This window comes from Spea bombifrons, chromosome 10, assembly GCF_027358695.1.
Source record: "Spea bombifrons isolate aSpeBom1 chromosome 10, aSpeBom1.2.pri, whole genome shotgun sequence".
Classification (NCBI taxonomy): Eukaryota; Metazoa; Chordata; class Amphibia; order Anura; family Pelobatidae; genus Spea; species Spea bombifrons.
The window spans coordinates 8,709,180-8,727,543 of record NC_071096.1 but is presented as its reverse complement, the minus strand read 5'-3'; the positions used below and the strand labels follow the sequence as shown (position 1 = coordinate 8,727,543).

The following is an 18,364-nucleotide window of genomic DNA, read 5'->3' as shown; positions in this document are numbered from 1 at the left end:
TCAGTGTCTCAAAAAAAATGTCTATTGCCCATTCCTCTACATCCGTTCATGACGTCACTCTGTTCACATTAAGCATTGTCGTCATATTATGTCCCACATAATCCAAGGCCTGGCCACTGTCCCCGGACAAACAAAAAAAAGTTCTGTGTTGTGACATTAGACGTGGCTGTTGGCAAGTGACACACAACTCCTGGTCAAGACTATCCAAGGCAAAGATCATATTTCATATACCGCCACACCAGAGCCCTGAGAAATTGCTCCATGTGCTTCTTGGTTAATAATGACAGCCTCGATGAGCCATTGAATATGACTTCAATATTGGATTGTTTTGGTTTTAGCATTTATTCAAATAGATATTAAAGGTCTCATGTTTATTGACTTCTTAGCAGTAGAGTCCCTACTAATTATATCATGCAGAAATAAAGTACAGAAGGTCTGCTATAATTTAATCTGGCCATGTTGGGAATTTCCACCGTCCTAACTGTATTCTGGAACTTCATGCACAGATTCAACATCTCATCTATGAGTTACGATTACATTACACTCCACTCAATGCGTTCTCTCCTCTCTAGTTCTCAGAGACCTACAACACGAAAATTTAAAGGGATCAAGCAGCTATCGTATGCATTAAAATGGATATTATTCATAGAGTGTCCCATTAAGCATTTGCGGAAAAGATTATGAGCACTGGGGGTCATTTTTCTGATGATGCAGGTACAACAACACTTTTGATTCATTCCCCCCCATAGGTGTTAATGCAGTTTGTTCCTTCAGTTGTCTGACCTGGTGTACATCGTCGTTAGTATCTTGATGTGAGACCGCGTAACAAAGCTTCAAACTTTAATGACTTCTTGTTTCTTCCTAGCGCAAGAGAAGACTGAGCAAGCTCCTGAAGCGGCACGACTAATTGCTTAATTTAACCGCCTAATGACACTCCGAGATTTACACAGCATTAGTCAGACTTTGTTTCACTAATACCCGAAGGAAAACAAGTAAGGGCATAGTAATGATTTGTTAGCTTTGCAAATATGTAACTAAACTCTAGGGGGCAGTATTGTACACAAAGGCAAACATTACCCTAACCTGTTTTTCTGTGTCTGTAATATACACAAAGGACATTGTATATGGCTTAGATATGCTTTCTTGGTCTAGACAGTGTGATGTGATGGTACGTCCTTGGAGGGCTGCAACCAGGCCACATTTTTAAAAAAAAACACTTTTTCTGACCAGAACTCATGGCCTGTTTGTGGCCCTCAAGGACAGGTTGCACAGCCCTGTATTACCCATTCTTTATAGTCCGTTGAACAAATAAATCTTAACTGATCTATGATTTTATTATTTCCTTCAGATGGCTTAGTCACATTAAACACAGAAATGTTTTACAAGTTCTTTTTCAGTTTCTATGGTAACAACCTATCAGTGCCTTCTTTTGTGTCACATGATAAAAGTGTTCCTGGCAAAAAATGACAACATTTTTTGTTTGTCCTTCAAAATGCACCTGCATGTGTTTATTTTTATTTTTTGTAATTATCGGAATTGGCCATGGTGAGGAAAGTACCCTCAAAGTGATGTTTTTTTCTAGTAAGGTATGGTAGCTTTTACGAGAGGGTAAAGTAAATCTTCCTTACATTAAATAAAATACATTGACTCTTTCATTGGCTCCGATGTGGTGGATGTTGTGTTTGCCCACCTGGTGCAACAGAAGTGCCAATGCAGTGCAGATACGTCACGCTCTTATGGATTGTGAACTGTTTGAATCTGTGTTCTCATGTTCTGTGTTCGGAAGGGCATTAAATGGACCGTGTTTGAAGACTGCAGCTGCAGCTTATACAGATTTACTAATGCGGCTGACCTCAACAAGAGGAAAATGGAAATGATCACCACAGAGCCAAACCAGGTCAGCTCCTAAATCGTCATATTGCAGAGAACGGGTTCTCATCTGGGTGATTTACACCAGAGTTCCTTCTCCCGCAACCCACTTTCATCCCGATCTGGCAATATAAAAAAACAGTAATGCGACATCTCTTAACAGCAGCTAAAGCCCTGATTCTGTTTCAGTCGTCCCCCTTAAGGAGTAGGTTGTCAGAGTTAAGTGGAAGCACGAGTAGGAGGTCCTTTTGGCTGACGGTGCAGTAGAGAAATATCATGACACTTGGTTCTATTGGCTGGAGTTGGTGGTGAGCGAGCAGGTCCATCCACTATTGAGGGAAGGTCATTGACTCTTGGCCTCCCCCCCCTCTTCTCTGTCCCCTTTGCCCTCTCTCCAATCTCCATCTAGTTCACACCTTTCTTTCCCCCCTCCGTGATCCAGGTTTCCTCTGTGTAATAATATAGACGTACCATGTCGGTCATTACTACTGCCTTGAGCTTTTGTGGTATATGCCAAAATATTGTACACTGTCAAGGATACCTCACCTGCTTATCAAACCTTTGGTTGTAGCGTTTGATGTACCATATGATGGACCCCTTGATGTAGCCTATGTTGTACCTTCCCTATATTGTTTTAAATACCTACTTAAAGTGATTTACCCACATCTGGGGTCTCCTGCATTGGCCCTGTGTTTTTCTCTGTTGCTGGTGAGCTATGATTTACACACTCTAAGCAGTTTGTGAATGAATGGGAAAGTGTTTGGATGTATGAATGCTCCCCATGCATTAAGTAACCCTAGGGCATGATAGCAATGGGCACTATTGTGATTTAAACTACTGCTTTCATAAATATTCATATAAATCACATTATTCTAGTGGTGGGCAGCTGGATCCTCGCTCCAGCCTCTGTTTGGTGGCATAGGGTAGGCGTAACGCAATTCACTTTACTTTTCATTTTGAATGCTGGGTATTATGTACAATGCACTAAAGTTCTCCTCCCGTGTACTCTCCCCATATTGAGATTTCAATGTTATTTGTTTCTTTATTTTTCAAATAAATACAATATGTTGAATCTATAAATGTATTGAGGATTATTTTAGCCATGTTCTGCAGCCAAAAGGCTGGTCCCGCTCCATATACATACATGCGCAGTCTCTAATTGGTTACTGGGATTTAGTTCTAGAATGCTAAAGTCTTCTTAGTCTTCCATACCGGGTTAACAAAAAAGCAAATGTTGCATTGTGTGACTAACAACACTACCTGTCTCATTTCTCCATACCTTATGTGGATACCTAGGAACTTCTGGCCTCCGGCTACCCGGAGCCTTCCCTTGCGGGACGTGGCCAGGACTGCACAATGATGTCAGCGGGAGGTCCCGTGAAGTCAGTGGGAGGTCCCGCTGATGTTGGGGGGCGTTCCCTCTGACATTGGGGGCATTCCCTCTGATGTCAGGGGCGTTCCCGCTGACGGCGGCAGGAAACACCCCCATTTAAAGGGAAAATGGGCGGGGAGTGGGGCATGTCAAGACCCCGCTCCCGTGACCCGGAGGATTCAGGTCTTGACCTGGAGAACCGGAGCTTCACCTGGCAATCTCTGGGCAAAGCCGGAGAGTTCCCAGGTATGCTTATGTGTCTCCTCATCCAATCCCCTTTAGATTGTAAGCTTGTGCGCAAGGCCATCGCTACATAATGTCTGTCAATTCTAGTCATATACCCTGAATGTATGTATTGTAAGAAGCGCTGCGTAAATTGTTGGTGCTAATAAATAAAAGATAATAATAATAATTAAAGAAAAAAACAACAAAGTGTAATTACGGGAATAATAAGTGCTTTGGGGACTATTCCGCGTATACGAAGGAACACATCTAGTTTCCAGAGTTAATTATGATGTCTTATCTTTTATGACATGTGGGAGTCATCTCAAACATACTTTATCTGAAATTTTTAAAACTTTGCTGCAGGATAAATTTGTGAAGTCCCTCTGATGGAATTTAGATAATTTTTGGAAGCATTTTTGACAATTCTTTATAAATTCTGGCATGTTGGCTTCGGCATCATCACAAGATAGGACTTGTATAAATAATTTTGAAATACAGCATTATTTCAGCACTTTACACAAACCCATCTTCAAAGGCTATTTAGTTAAAAAGTGTCTGCGGTGCATAAATGCCAGGGTGTTTATTAAAACTCGACAATTTTACATATACAAAGTGCTAGCAACACTGGCATGAGATGCGTAAACTAATAGTTATCTCAATCCGCGGTATTTTTACCCATTTTTCACTGTTCACGGACATCGCATTGAAATTGGTACGTAGGACCCTGGTCAACGATAAGCGTAAAGGCTTTAGCTGTAAACAGGGCTTGTCATATAGTCATATAGATATATGTTGACACTTTTTCAGAAGAGGACTCTATCATAGCACGACAGAACGTATAGGTTTTTCAAGCAGTGGTCTTGAAGGCCACATCCGTCCCGCAAGCAGATATTATTTGGACAAAGTCTGGCTATTTGGCTACAAAGCAACGAGCAGAGTTTAGATTAAATAAACTTAGTTTGAGATCGTGTTCCCATATATTTACATATTTGACCGTCAGTCCATTTCTCTTTACTTGAATATCACTTTTGGGTTTATAAAGTGAAGAAGGAGACGTGAAGATATTCTCAGAGGTAGAACATACCCATCTTGTCCTGTACACTATAATTCAACCATAATCCCTGGTCTAGGGCCCTGGCAACCTCAAACGACTTCATAACCTGGCACTCGGACTCGGACCTGGGATTAGAGCCACTCTCGTTCCTGTCAGTCCCTCCGTGCATTTACTCTGTGGGGGGGACTGATCGATGAAGCAAGGCAGCGGCCTGTGAGATTCAAAATCTTTGAATTTCTTAACATTTTTGGAATATATTTCTATTAGACAGTAGCAATTTGATAAATCGAATCTTTGCAGGGCTCTAGCCTGTCAAGTTCTACCCCATTATTGTCAGCATTACAGTTTGACAACAAAATCCTATGTAATCTTCCCCCAAATCAAGATTGGGTGATGGATGAGGCCCCTTGTATTTGAATAATATAATTCTTACTCCTAATGTAATCTTCTGTGTAATGTATTTGATTTCTTCAGCAAGGGTCAGGCTGGCCCCAGCATAACCCACAGATCATTAGAAGCACCAACATTGATAGCCCGTCCATCTAGAGCAGTGGTTCTCAACCTTCTTAATGCCGCAACCCTTTAATACGGTTCCTCATGTTAAGGTGACCCCCGACCATAAAATGATGTAATTATATATTGCGAAATATGTGTTTTCCGATAGTCTTAGGCGACCCCTGTGAAAGGGTCATTCGACTCCCAAAGGGGTCGCGCCCCACAGGTTGAGAATCGCTGATCTAGAGAATTGTTGAATTGTCTAGCTTTGGTGTATTTGGTGGGATCTTTTGGTCTCTGCATGGGACATCTTGCAGAAGCGTGAAATACTGAATTTGCTAAACAAATCATGAGATTAATGAGTCCTATGGCGTGATCTTAAATTGCCTTACAGCAGACATGGTTGGAACACATGGCCTGCAAAAAGGTTGAAAGGGAAAAGGGAGTATAAAAGTGTCTGGATACATAAAGAGGACCAGAGTGTAAATCCGTAGATTCAAAGAACTTTGGTTATTATAACAATGTGGAGATGAATAGCCATAAGATGTTACGGTCATGGTGGATCATGGGTATAAAGTGCATTGATCAAAATGGATGGGCATAGGCAAAAGTGGGTGTGGTAATCCCAAGCCCCACCCTTTTTTGTTCCATGCAGCGCTCCATAATAAGATTGACTTCTTTAATACGTCTGGTATGCTTAGTGGGAAATCCAGCCACATATGTGGGGGATGGGCAGGGGAACTGGCAAAATTGAGTATAATTCCCAAGTACGTAAATTTAGGAATATATAGCTATATGTGTTTACATTAGCTTGGTGTTCTCTGTTTAACACTTTAAGTGCTGGGGGGATGATCAATGCATGCATTTTTGCTCCTCTTCTCCACAAAGTGTTCTTTGTATGACCTCATTCACATGCGTTAATGTCCTTGAAGGGAAACATTCAAACTCATAACTAAGATGCATTGTTTGAGTTATTACTTAGTCAAAACAGGAATGATTAAATGAATTTCATTAAATTAAGCTGTCAAACCGCCAGCTAACATGGTTCGAGGAGAAACAGGTGGCCATGTGTGAAAACATTGTTTTTTCATGGTTACAAGCTGATTCAGGGGACTAATGAAAATGTCTTGTTTTGTAATAATTTTACAAATTTCAAGTGGTGAGACACGGCTTCTGCTGAGCAGCACAAATTTGCTTTAAAATTATTCATGTAATAATAGTCTTTTCTCCTCAATATTCTTATAATGGCTACTCAAAACAATGAGGACCTGAAGCTGCTGCTTAGACAAAAAAAAAATGATGGACAATAAACTCAATATTGGATGAACTGCTCACGTACTGAGTTCAGCTTTAGAACCAGCGGACTAAAATGATGCAGGATGTCAGCTAAACTCGGTAGGAAGACTGTAGAAGAGGGTTCCTGAACCCTGCGACTCTCCTCAGACTTAGTCAGGGCTTTAGTCATTGCTTTCTCTACCCCTACAATTGACCTAGACTGGGCCTGCTATGGTAAGGACTGGAGTCATCTAGGGGTCAACAGCCATGGATGATGTGACTAAAGTCACTTTGGTAGATAGAAGTTGCAAAACTACATGAAGAAGCCCACCACAGATTGAATAGAAAATGTATCTACAGGACTGGAGATGCCATAGGCAGAAATGGTAACCTTTATACTATTTCCCTGCATCACAGATTTCAGATTTTCCAAGAAGATCCGGCCCTCCTGCAGGCCTTATGGCTGTGGAGGGAAGGAAGGGGGTCGCATATCCCTCTGGTTAGTGCAGCCCCAGAAGAAAGTCCACTGTGGCCTTCTGTCATGTTTTGGCAACTTTTTATATGTAAAAATAACTCCTGACTACATTTAGCTTTTGTTGAAGTGATTAGCCTAGGGGTTCCTGAAGTTTTTCCAACCCACACTGTAAGTGTTTGAATGATGTATTCAATATAGACAAGATATATATACAATAATGTGTGTGTCATTGGTGTCATTTCTGGTAATCCCAAAGTGTTCACTTAATTTTTCATGCAACTTTTTCAAAATACTGAATCACTCTCAAGGTAACCCAAAACAACATTTTCAGGCAGCTATTACTAATTAGTTCAAGATGCACAATATTTAGCCTGTCAATAATGTTTTATTGTAATGCTGTTGAAACTAAATCATTATGTTTTAACCAGGTTAATTGATGCAATAAAGTAGAAGAATGTTTGCAATGTAACCTCAAGTAATTAAACCTTTCATACGCTACCGACAGACTATATCTACTGTCAGCTGCAGGATCTAATGCTAAAGGGTTGTTGTGCTTTAAATGCCTAGTCTGAGTTTAAGACAGGGCCCGCTATGGAGAAAAGCTCTGGCTCTTTAAGGCCAGTGGCTACCAAATTACTTCTATGGGCCCACTAGAACGATATCTGACCACACACTGAAGCACTCAATCTGCCTCCCTGGAGGGTACGTTTGGGTTATGTTGACCACTGGCCTGCTGGGCATTTGCTTGGTTTGCTAGATGGCCAGTCCACTATAGGTAATACTAGTTTTTGTATATTTCTAGGGGGAAACTGGCAAGGTGAATAGGGAAGGGAGCCGACCCTTGGCTGCTCTGGATTGACACTTACGGTGGTGATTTATAGCAAAGATGTAAAAACTCACAAGTTTCAGATCGGATAAATGGTTGCGAGACAAAATTATCCAAAACATAAAGCTGTGAATTAAATCACATCACGATAATCACATCCTTTGTATAAATATTTGTGACTGTTAATAATTATGGCACGTGCGGTTTTTAATGTATTGTACCAATATTTCCCATTTGGGAACTATTCCACCTGGCTACAAAGCAGCAATTGCACTATATATGTGAATAAGCCCTGATTATGTTTAACCCTTTGACAACTCAAACTATGTACAAAAACTGTATTTAGTGAGCAGAGACGGTCTTAGTGTCAGGCGATTCAGTAGGGGATGGCTGGCACCTTCTGGCCCAAGTGGCCCACTAAGCCCATTTCCTCCTCCCCACCAACACTTACAAACTGGCACACATTTTTACACAGACTGACATCTGCACAACCTTACACAAACACATACACATTTATACTTACGCATACACACTCTTATTTCACATACTACCCCTCTCTCTCTCTCACACACACACACATTCACACTTACACATTAATGCTCAAACACTTATACATACACTTTTACTCTAACATACATGACAGTTCAAAAGTTTGGGGTCACTTAGAAAACTTGTCTATTAAAATAATAAATCACATGAAGTGCAGGCAACAGAAGACCCCCAATGCATAGGGGGTGTGCACATGAAATCTGTGCCTACACTGACATTATGAATCTATAGAATGGCTTATTTGTATGGGGAGAGACAAAGTTGCTTCTTGCCTGGGGCTCTATTTGGTTAATGGGGGGCCTGCAAGTTATATAATATGAAGACCTACAAATAAAATGATCAACCACAGTTCTCTCTGTTCAGTGGAACATATTGTGAAGCGAGTGTATATAATAATATATTATAGAACTTTCATCTACGGATAAAACAACAAAGCAAAAAAAAAAAAAGAGAGCAGGTTCAATAAGCTCATCAACTTTAGCAGATTTTTAATTATAAAAGCTGATGTGAAAGCCTCATGCAAGCTGCCATTGTCTGATTTGAGTGTTGTAATTTCTAATGTTTTTTATGTTAACACTATTGAATGCACCACATTATTCACACACACATGATCAAGGAACCACAGACATGTAGAACCTATTACATACACCACTTTCTTACCTTCCCTGGCTGCAGATTTGGGTGGTACAGGCAGTTCTTGCGCTCTCATTACTGCAGGGAGGAGAGGCACATAACAAGGGGCATAACTAGAAACCACAGAGCCCTGATGAGAAACTTGCCCCGAGGTCACCAACTGCAACAAGTAACATGTCCCACAGTGCCACCCTTGCCCCCAGACAGCTTGTGAGTGCTATCGTTGCCCACCAGCAGTTAATCAGTGCCATCCAAACTCCCTAACCAAGCTGCATGTGCCATCTTTGCCCCCAGTTGTCAGTGCCCCAAACATCTTACCTGTGCCACCTTTTTCCCAACAGATGGTCTGTGTCATCATTGCCCCTTGCCCCCCCAACATACACTCTGGCACACATATGTAAACACACATACACATTCTAACACACATACAGTCATGCTAACACACCTGCTCCCTCTCACACACACATATATGTATATATATACACACACATACACAACACATTCATGTTAACGCACACTCCATCTCACACTACTTACACATTGACTTACACATAGACATCCACACTCACACATAAACATAGACATTCATGGACATCTATGTTGACACACACATACTTACACATAGACATTCATATCCATGCTCACACTACTTACACATTGACTTACACATAGACATCCACACTCACACATACACATAGACATTCATGGACATCTATGTTCACACACACATACTTACACATAGACATTCATATCCATGCTCACACACACTTTCACATATATATGGACATCTATGCTCGCTCACACACACACACTTACACATATGCTCACATACATACCCTGCCCGCACCTTTACCTCTCTTGTAGCTCCCGGGTCCGGTGCCTGCTATTCGAATAGACAGGGCTCTTCCGACCCAGACTGCTCTGCCGTGACGCTGCTGGTCTCCGGTGCACACACGTAAGGCATGCAGATCTCACGTTAAATTGACAGGCGGGTGTCGTGACGTCAGAGCTGCGTGGAGTAGAAGACTCTCTGCTGCCGCTGGAGCCGGGAGTTCAGTGCCGCTGCTGCTCTCCCGATGGCTACAGTCCGGGAGAAAGCGCTCGCGTTGAGTCTCTGTCCGACTTACAGCCCTCTGAGGGCTCCACCGGGTAAGTAGCCGGGGACACCGGGGCGGGATCGCGGGTGATGGTCCTTTCAGCGGTCAGGCTTGGTGGGAGCTCCGCACTCGGAGATCTGCTGCAAGTGATCGGAGTTATGGCTTCATGGGAATTTGTGTGATTTATCAACCCAAATGTAACTCTATTGCCCAAAGCAATGTGTGCAGCAAATAGAATTTTTTTTTTTTTTTTGGTGGGGGGAATTCGTCCAGAAATGTTTATTTTCCATTTGAAATGTTGTGGGGACATGGCTCTCCGTATCACTACCTGTTGGTAGAGCATTAACGTGCATGTCCAGGTATGTGAGCTTAAACTGCACATTCCAGCTGATTTCCCAGGTAAAGGGGCTTATTTCCTCAGTCATGCTATGTGGGGGGGGGGGGGGGTTGGGACTGGTCTGTTCGGTGTTGGGGGGGTCTGGGACTGGTCTGTTAGGTGTTGTGGAGTGGTTAGGGACAGTACATTGTTTGGCTGAGTTGTCTAACCTGAGTAACCCTCCTAGGCAGATCGCTATCATTCTTTGAGAATCTCTGCTCTATTGTGATTTACACACCTTGGAATTAACATCAGTAAACCGTCCTTGATGTGTTATCTGATTGGTGTTTTGTAAATGAGCTCCTTGTTATTCTGAGACACCCCTGTCAGTTTTTGTTTTTTTATTTTGTTACTCTAACTGGAATTTATGGTTGTGAGTGTTCCTTTAATTACCCGGCTTAACTCTGGACTTGCTCAGCAGCTGACGACTATTTAATTATTTTCCATCTCCAACTACTTACCTGCTTCACCTTATATCGCTTACATGATTCTCCTAATCGCTTGGACCCTTCCTCCTGGGTTTGAAATTGGAAGCTAGGTTTGTTTTTCTACTAAATATATCCTGTTTTGGCAAATCCACAATTTTTATGCTTGAGAAAAATATTCTGTTTCGCTCCTGTTCTCTGCCAAGGAGATCAAAGCAGCAGCATTTAGAACAAACCTGCGCACCTGGGAAAACCAGCGTATTGTGACGTTTTGGGTGATAAATCCAGATAACCTTGTTTAAGGAATTGTTGCAATCTGAGGAATGTTAGCACACAGTTGAAGATTAGCAAGCGCAGGTTACATGAGAATACAGACAAGGACACAGGGTACCGAGGTATTTATTGCAATATCTGGATGTGACCTTGCGAGGTGTGGAAGTCCAATGTTCCTCCGTCTGTCACATTTATTGTGATTTAGTAATTCTTTGTACAGGAGTCTTTCCTCTATTTGCCAGTAGCTTGCGATTAAATGTTCTTATTAGAGAGTAATTTATTTATTTTACATAAATTTCCAATTATACCAGTTCCAATATATTGATGCCCCGACAATGCTTTTTGTAAATGGTGTCTGCTTGGTATGAAGGGTTTTTGAGACTTGGCTCAAGTGGAGTACTTTGTTTGTAACCTGGATCTGTAGAACGTGTGCACTCTGGGCTGATCTGTGTGGGCTGTCTTTTATTTCTAAACAATCTGTTCCCTTGAGTATGAGAGCAGCACTGTAACTCCGATACTAAATTTTCTTACTGTCTCAACAGGTCCAAGCTTTGGTCCCAGGCCATTTAGGGCCACATACATCTGGAATAACATCATCCATGCACTGCGCACTCAGGTTGAAGTGAAGCGGAGGAGGCATCGCTTAAAATACCATCATGACTGCTTCATTGGCTCCGATGCGGTGGATGTTGTGTTTGCCCACCTGGTGCAGCAGAAGTATTTTGGAGATGTGGATATCCCTCGTGCCAAAGTAGTGCGTGTGTGTCAAGCCCTTATGGATTGCAAAGTGTTTGAATCTGTGCTCTCGTGTTCTGTGTTCGTAAGGGACAAGAAAAGGACAGTGTTTGAAGACAGCAGCTGCAGCTTATACAGATTTATTAATGCGACTGATCTCAACGGAGGTCAAGCAGAAAATGGAAATGGTCGTTGTTCACCACAGAGCCAAACCAGGTCAGCTCCTAAGTTTTCATATTGGAGAGAATGGTTTCTCATCTGGATGTCCATTGCATGGGCTCTCTGGTCTCAAGATATGATCGTCTCTCATCTGGTCCTAGAAGTGTCGCTCTTGTTTAACATGAATCCTGTTGCATCAAACCCTGTGTATGTAAGATAGATGGATATAGGACAGAGAAGAATTTAGCACTATCGGTTCCTCTGTTTATGACTTATTTAGATTATCTATCTACAAGACAGTGGTACGATTCTAATACATGTTTTGAATGGTTCAGGTAGTGTGAAAGCCCTGCTACTGCCAAGTCTTGGGGTGTTCACACAGGAGTACAAAAATGAATAGTTCCATGTGATGGCCATGGTGTAGGACACGAGGGTGGATGTCCTTCAAAAGTTAAGGGAGTCTATACTGTGCAAGAAGGAGGCTTGAATGGCTTATTAACTAATCTGGTATTCACTGATACATTGACTGCTTCCCGGTGTAATTTCAGCATTATGAAAGGACACCCCAGGAGGCTTCTCCAGCAAGGGAGGTTCAGCTGGCTCTGTATAACACCTAATGAGATTCCTTGAAGTCCTCTAATGGCTTTAACAAATGAAAGGGTTAAGGACCACAGCAGGCTGGTAGATAAGTGGATCAGCCTCCAAGAAAAAGGCTTGGATGCTAGTACAGAGAAGGAATTTAATGGCTATCCTAAATATAAGACCATACCAAGGACTGATTAAGAGTCTTTATATCAGGAACAATGGGCTGACTAGACAGGCTAGATGGTTCTTATCTGCTGTGAAATTCTGTGTTTCTGCTGGTGGATGAGGTTTCCCAACTGGGTGACCTGCATCAATGGGCCAGTTACATGGGGTACTCCTCTCCAACTAACCCATTTACAAAATGCCCTGTGTGCTGTATCTGTGCATCTTGATGTCAGTGCCAGATAGAAAGGACAGCTGGCAGAGAGTTGGGTGATGGGGCACTGTCCTGGGTCAGTTTCTAGCGCTGTGTATGGGTTCTAAGTGTCATTTTAATAATCCAAGGGTGGAATTTGCATGCACTTCACTAAATGCTTTTTGACTACTCTACTTTAGGGAAACACTGCCAGCAGACTTATTATCGTTCTCTTCCAAAACACAAGGCCGTATATGCGCTTTGCTTTTGTTTTTGTTTTTTTTTGTTCCTGTAAGTCTGCACAAAGAGCAATGGGTTCCATGGTGGGATTTACCAGACTGGCAAACTAATTCCATTTAGAGGATAGCCTGACAAGGGTTCAGTTCCTTTCATTATAACCCATCTAAAGATGTGGAAGCTACATAGGATAGCTCAACCTGAGGAGCAAAAAACCGGGTGACCTTTTGTTTAGAAAGAGTAGTTTGACTGTTATCGGTATGATTGCTCCTCCTCTACAGTCTCTACCTGCTGAAAGGAGCTTTTACAGGGTTTAGATGATTGCTCCTGGTTTGTGAGGGTTGTTCCAGAAACAGCTGTTGAAAACATACTTGTAAAAAAAAAAAAAAAAAAAGTCTCGGCAATACAATAGTGTATGTTGGGGCATTCTCGTCTACAATATGTGAAACATGTCTGCATGCTAGCAACGGATGACTCTTCACCGAAGAGCTAGACGGCGCTAAGCTGTGTTGGAAGAGGTGGACAGGGCGTGATCACGTCTGCATTAACGATTTATTAAAAAAAAAAAAAAATCTGTTGTGACATGGAAGAGCAAGGTCCATTGAATTGGCAGGTAGCCTCTATTGTATGCTTCTTAACTGTGCCAAAGTAGACAGACAGGTATGCTTTATAGATGGCTTACTTGAGTTGATCTGTACATTGTCCTAAAGTTGTGCATTATGGGTATCAATAGGTGATAAATGTCTTAATTGTAAAGAGAACAGTTTGCTTTATTAAATGCTTCTTTAATATGTTGTAGGATTGTTGTGCTGATCTTTGAAGTCTTGCCAACTTTACCTGCTGCACAAACCCAAAATGCATTGCTAAAGTCCCCTACAGCGCCTTGTCAGCTCTCTGGCTGTATATGCTCCTCAGGGGTCTATAGTCTGCTGGTGGGCATGTTATTTGAACATATACACATTCATGCTCACACACTTACACTCACTACTCCCTCCCTTACATAGCTGGCTGCAGCTTTCTGTCTGGTTCTCGCAGCTTTGCGTTGCATGACCGCTCCGCGTTTCTGATTCTCTGGGCTGGTCCAAAATTGTTTGCAAAGAGCTACGTTGTAATTTTAATGTCTTGTCTCAGAGAAATCGGTTATCTTCCTGGAAGCAGTGAGAAACCACTTTTTCTTGGGTTTAAGTCTTTATCTAGTTGTCCTTTTTAGATGATGAAAACTAATCCTACTTTTTTTATATTTTTCTGCTCTTTTGTACCCTGCATAACCTTCAGTGTCTTCTTTCCTCTGACAGACATGAACAGGCAGGATTTCAGGCTGTCTCCTTCCAGTCACATAATTTGGAAGATCTGTGGAGTAACTTGAGTTTGACGCCCGCAGATCCCGCACACCTAAACCTCTCTGCAGATCTACCTCCCAAAGGTAAGCAGTTACCTGAAAATCAAATGTAATTTTTATTGCAGGTCAGCTGATTTTTGGACGGGCTGCTTTCACACTCTCCTGATATTTTATATTAGTTTGGAAAAACTGCAATTGCGACTGAGCACCATGGGAGTTGTTACAAAATGTTATAAATTAGAGCGTGTTCTTCATGTAGTGACAGTTAAGTGTTAATGTGCTGGTTAAATGAAGAATTTAAAGAACCTTAAATATTTGCCCCCAGGCATGTCTCTTGCCAGTTCAGGAACAAATAGACCCATTGAACAGGACCCAGTTATACGACTGTTCAACTGTCATTGTTACATTCATTATAAAGTATAATGACAACCTCGTTAAGCCACTGAATGGGCTTCTTATATTGAATATGACTTCAATTATGGACTTGTTTTGGCTTTAGCATTTGCGCAAAGAAATATTGAAAGTCTAATGGCACAATGAAATTGTCTTTGTGCCAACTTAACCCACCCCTCTCCCATCAGAGAGCCTTATTGTAACATATCTTCTAGCCTTTGCCTAACAATGTCCCTTATTCGTAGTAGCTGCTTCCTCGGATCCCACTTTTTTTATTTTTTTTTATTTTTTATTGGTCTTTCAAAGCTCAGGATTTTCTGTTTTAAAGGTGAAATTATTCAAGCTCAATTTTTTGCATCTTACTTTGAATAATTATTTCGATAATTGAAATACAGAAGTAAAGTGCCCAATGCGTGCTACAATTTAATCTGTCCATGTTGGGAACCTCCACCGTTCTTGCTGCGTTCTGGAACATAACCTTTATGCTTCTTTCCTGTCTAGTTCTCGCTGAAGTCTGGCAGGAGCAGACGATACGGCGGCTTCTGCAGCTCGTGGATCTCCCTCTCTTGGATTCTTTATTAGAAAGCACTCCGCTGACTCACAAGGCCCAGCAAGCAAAGAGTGATGAGCTCCTAATCACAGCACACTATCTAGACCGAGAGGTCCTCAAGGCTTTCAGCGACTCTCAGTACGTGGCCTTCAATGGAAGATCCTGACCTTCTTATGTTTGTCTAGTAAAACATGAAGTTCTTTGTGCAAAACAATACTTCATTTGTATAGTATACTTACTATAAGGTTACTTTATTGTGGATCAGACCAGGCAGATTGGTTAAAAATCTAGCCTGCCTGTTTTGTTTTCTTTACTGTAGGTTAGTCCGATATATCTACCATGCTCTGCAAAGAAATCTGAAGTTAACTCTGTCTGCTTGCGTGTTGTCCTTCTCTGGCCAGAGTTGTCCATTAATTATAATGGGTGCTGGGCAAGCCTAGGAAATTGCTTACTTAACTTAAAAGCTGAGGACAGCCTAAGGGACTATGAGCCTAAGGCAGTTGCCCGTTTTTTGCCTCGCTTTAAAGGCCGTGGAGTCTCTAGCTTTGTGTCGGCCTCATCGCCATCTGGTATGGTAGTGTCTGCCACTCTACTTCTTTGATATGCAACTCCCATAATGCTGTCCTGGCAGAGAGTTAGATGTTTTTTTTTTATACCTGGAATTAAATTTATGCTTTATACAGATTTTTTTTTTTTTTTTGCCCAGGGCAGATGAGTGGGTCTCGGCTGCTGTTGACTGCTTGGAATTCCTGCCTGATCACATGGTGGTGGACGTGAGCAGGACCCTACCTGAACAGCACGATAAGGATGGGAAATGGAAGCTATGTTTGTTTGAGACTATCAGCAAATACTACAACCAAATCAGGGAACCTCTGGTAACAAACCAGTTTTTTGACATCCACACAGGGATCGCTGAACTCCTGGGTAAGAAGGATGACCTGGTGCGATGTCTCACAGGTGGTTGATCTTGATCAACTACTTGATACTAAAACAGATTTTAAAGGTGCTGTTATGTTTAAGGAACTCTTCAGGGCCTGGCTAGTTCCTGTGTTTGTGTCACGTGACAATTAAAAGTTCAAGAAAAACTATGAATAAGGAAACTTTGGTATAACTAATCCATTCCTGGGAATGTTTGGGCTTTCAACATTGCCAGGAGTGATGTTTCTAAGCTGCATTTAGTTAAGCCGGTGCAATGAGGCATTTAATTTATCCTACCGCAGGTTTTAATGTGGTTTTTGCCTTCTACTGTCCTGGTGTACATGATTATTGGTGTCTAGATGTGCGGCTACATGCTTTGTACTAAATTTTGAAACCTAAGTGACTTGTTTCTTCTTAGTGAATGGAAAGACTGAACAAGCTCTAGAGGCCACACAACTGTGCTTAAAGCTCCTCAGTTCTCAAAATCGTGAAGAGTTCAGACGGCTTCTGTATTTTATGGCTGTAGCTGCGGAACTCACAGAGTTTAGATTACAGGATGAGGTAAGAGTTCTCTCAAGTTTTTTTTTTTTGTTTTTTTTTTTCCAAAATTTGTTCAGAATCTACTATCTCTTGTAGTAATGCCAGGTGTTAAAACAGCTGACACCGTTTTTTTATGCAATGAAAACAAGATAAGCTCCATAGTTTCTTACCCAACTTGTAAAATTCTCAAATATTAGAAATTGGTTTCACTTTGATCTGATTAGCTCTGTAATTGACAACTGATTTCCTTTTTTGGTTGTTTTAACATAATAAACAGACTTTCTCGAAAGAAATGCTTTGCATCACTATTTAACAATGACCCAAAAATAATCCTGATTTATAGTAGCTCTGTCGTAGAATTTTTTTCCTTGACCTTTTGAATCCTTTTTTCTAGAGTGACAATCGCATGGCTGTGAAAAGGATGTTCTCTAGAGCCATTGTTAACCATAAGCATTTATCCAAAGGAAAAGCTGATCTAATGGTATTGTTCCTCATGGACCATCACAAAGATGTCTTCAAGGTAACACAAGACCCTCCAAGTAGTCTTCTGCTATCAAGAGCATAGAATGTTCTAAGTATTTAATTCTAAGCAATCTGAATTTTTTTTTTTTTGTGTAGACTGGGCTTTAACAATCTTCTGTTGTTGTGAAGGACACATCAGTTATTTTTGTTTGGTTTTTATGAAAATGTAAACTATATGCTTTCTAGCAGTCTAAAATCATCATGATTGTGGGTACAGTGTTTGTATATAATGTGACCTGTTATTAACTGTGTTCCATTTTAGATTCCTGGGACACTGCACAAGATGGTCAGCGACAAACTGGTGGCCATTCAACAAGGAAAAGATCCTGACAAAGACACAGGTGAGTAGTTTTTCATCTGTGCCACTGTGTTTGTGTCCACCTCATCCTCTCCATAGCAGAACCACCCTTGACCTGCAGATAAAAAATAATTAATGTTACTTTGCATAGTTGAAATGTCTCCATGTGTCACGTCCCCAGGCTACACATTCTGCCAGAGGCTGGACAAAAGTGAGGTTGATTCAGCTGTACGGAACAACACAAAGAGTGAACTTTGGACATTGCTGAAAACGATACACGAGAACGTCAAACTTTCTCCTAAAGAAAAGAAAAGGCTACTGGGTCAGTTCTATAAAAGCCACCCAGATATCTTCATCCAGTATTTTGGAGACAAAGTGACGACTGTTTACACGTAACACTGCATTATAAATAATTGTACATATTTAATATAAATGTGTGTAGATATTGGTCCCCCCCCTCTCTTTTTTTGCATAATAATAATAATAAAAAGAAAAAAGTACAAGATTTGTGATGGTTTTAAATTCAATGGCCCCACCTCCCACCCAGAGCATCAATCTTGGATGCGTGAACCCGCAAAGGGATTATGAGGGTGTTTATTTTTGCTAAGGTTTTATCTCTGAAACAGATCTTGAGGTTGCTAAGGTTCAAAATAGTTAAGATAAAGTATGGTAACTGTCCTCTGAATGTTAACGACCTCCTTCATTAAGTAGATTTTTATAACAGATTGTCTCTATGCACTTGCTAGCCCTTTTGCATCTCCTAAATAATGTATATGACCATAAACAAGG

General features: G+C 41.3%; 1 protein-coding gene across 1 annotated transcript; it reads left to right on the top strand.

Annotated features, from left to right (window-relative positions):
• Positions 1–9,813: 9,813 nt before the first annotated feature.
• DEPDC7 (DEP domain containing 7) lies at positions 9,814–18,033 on the top strand. Its single transcript, XM_053449285.1, has 10 exons — positions 9,814–9,922; positions 11,487–11,885; positions 12,505–12,519; positions 14,325–14,438; positions 15,249–15,435; positions 16,004–16,221; positions 16,634–16,776; positions 17,150–17,275; positions 17,540–17,618; positions 17,757–18,033. The coding sequence occupies exons 1-10, from the start codon at positions 9,850–9,852 to the stop codon at positions 17,969–17,971; spliced, it is 1,569 nt and encodes a 522-aa protein (XP_053305260.1). The 5' UTR covers positions 9,814–9,849; the 3' UTR covers positions 17,972–18,033.
• The last annotated feature ends 331 nt before the right edge of the window (positions 18,034–18,364 follow it).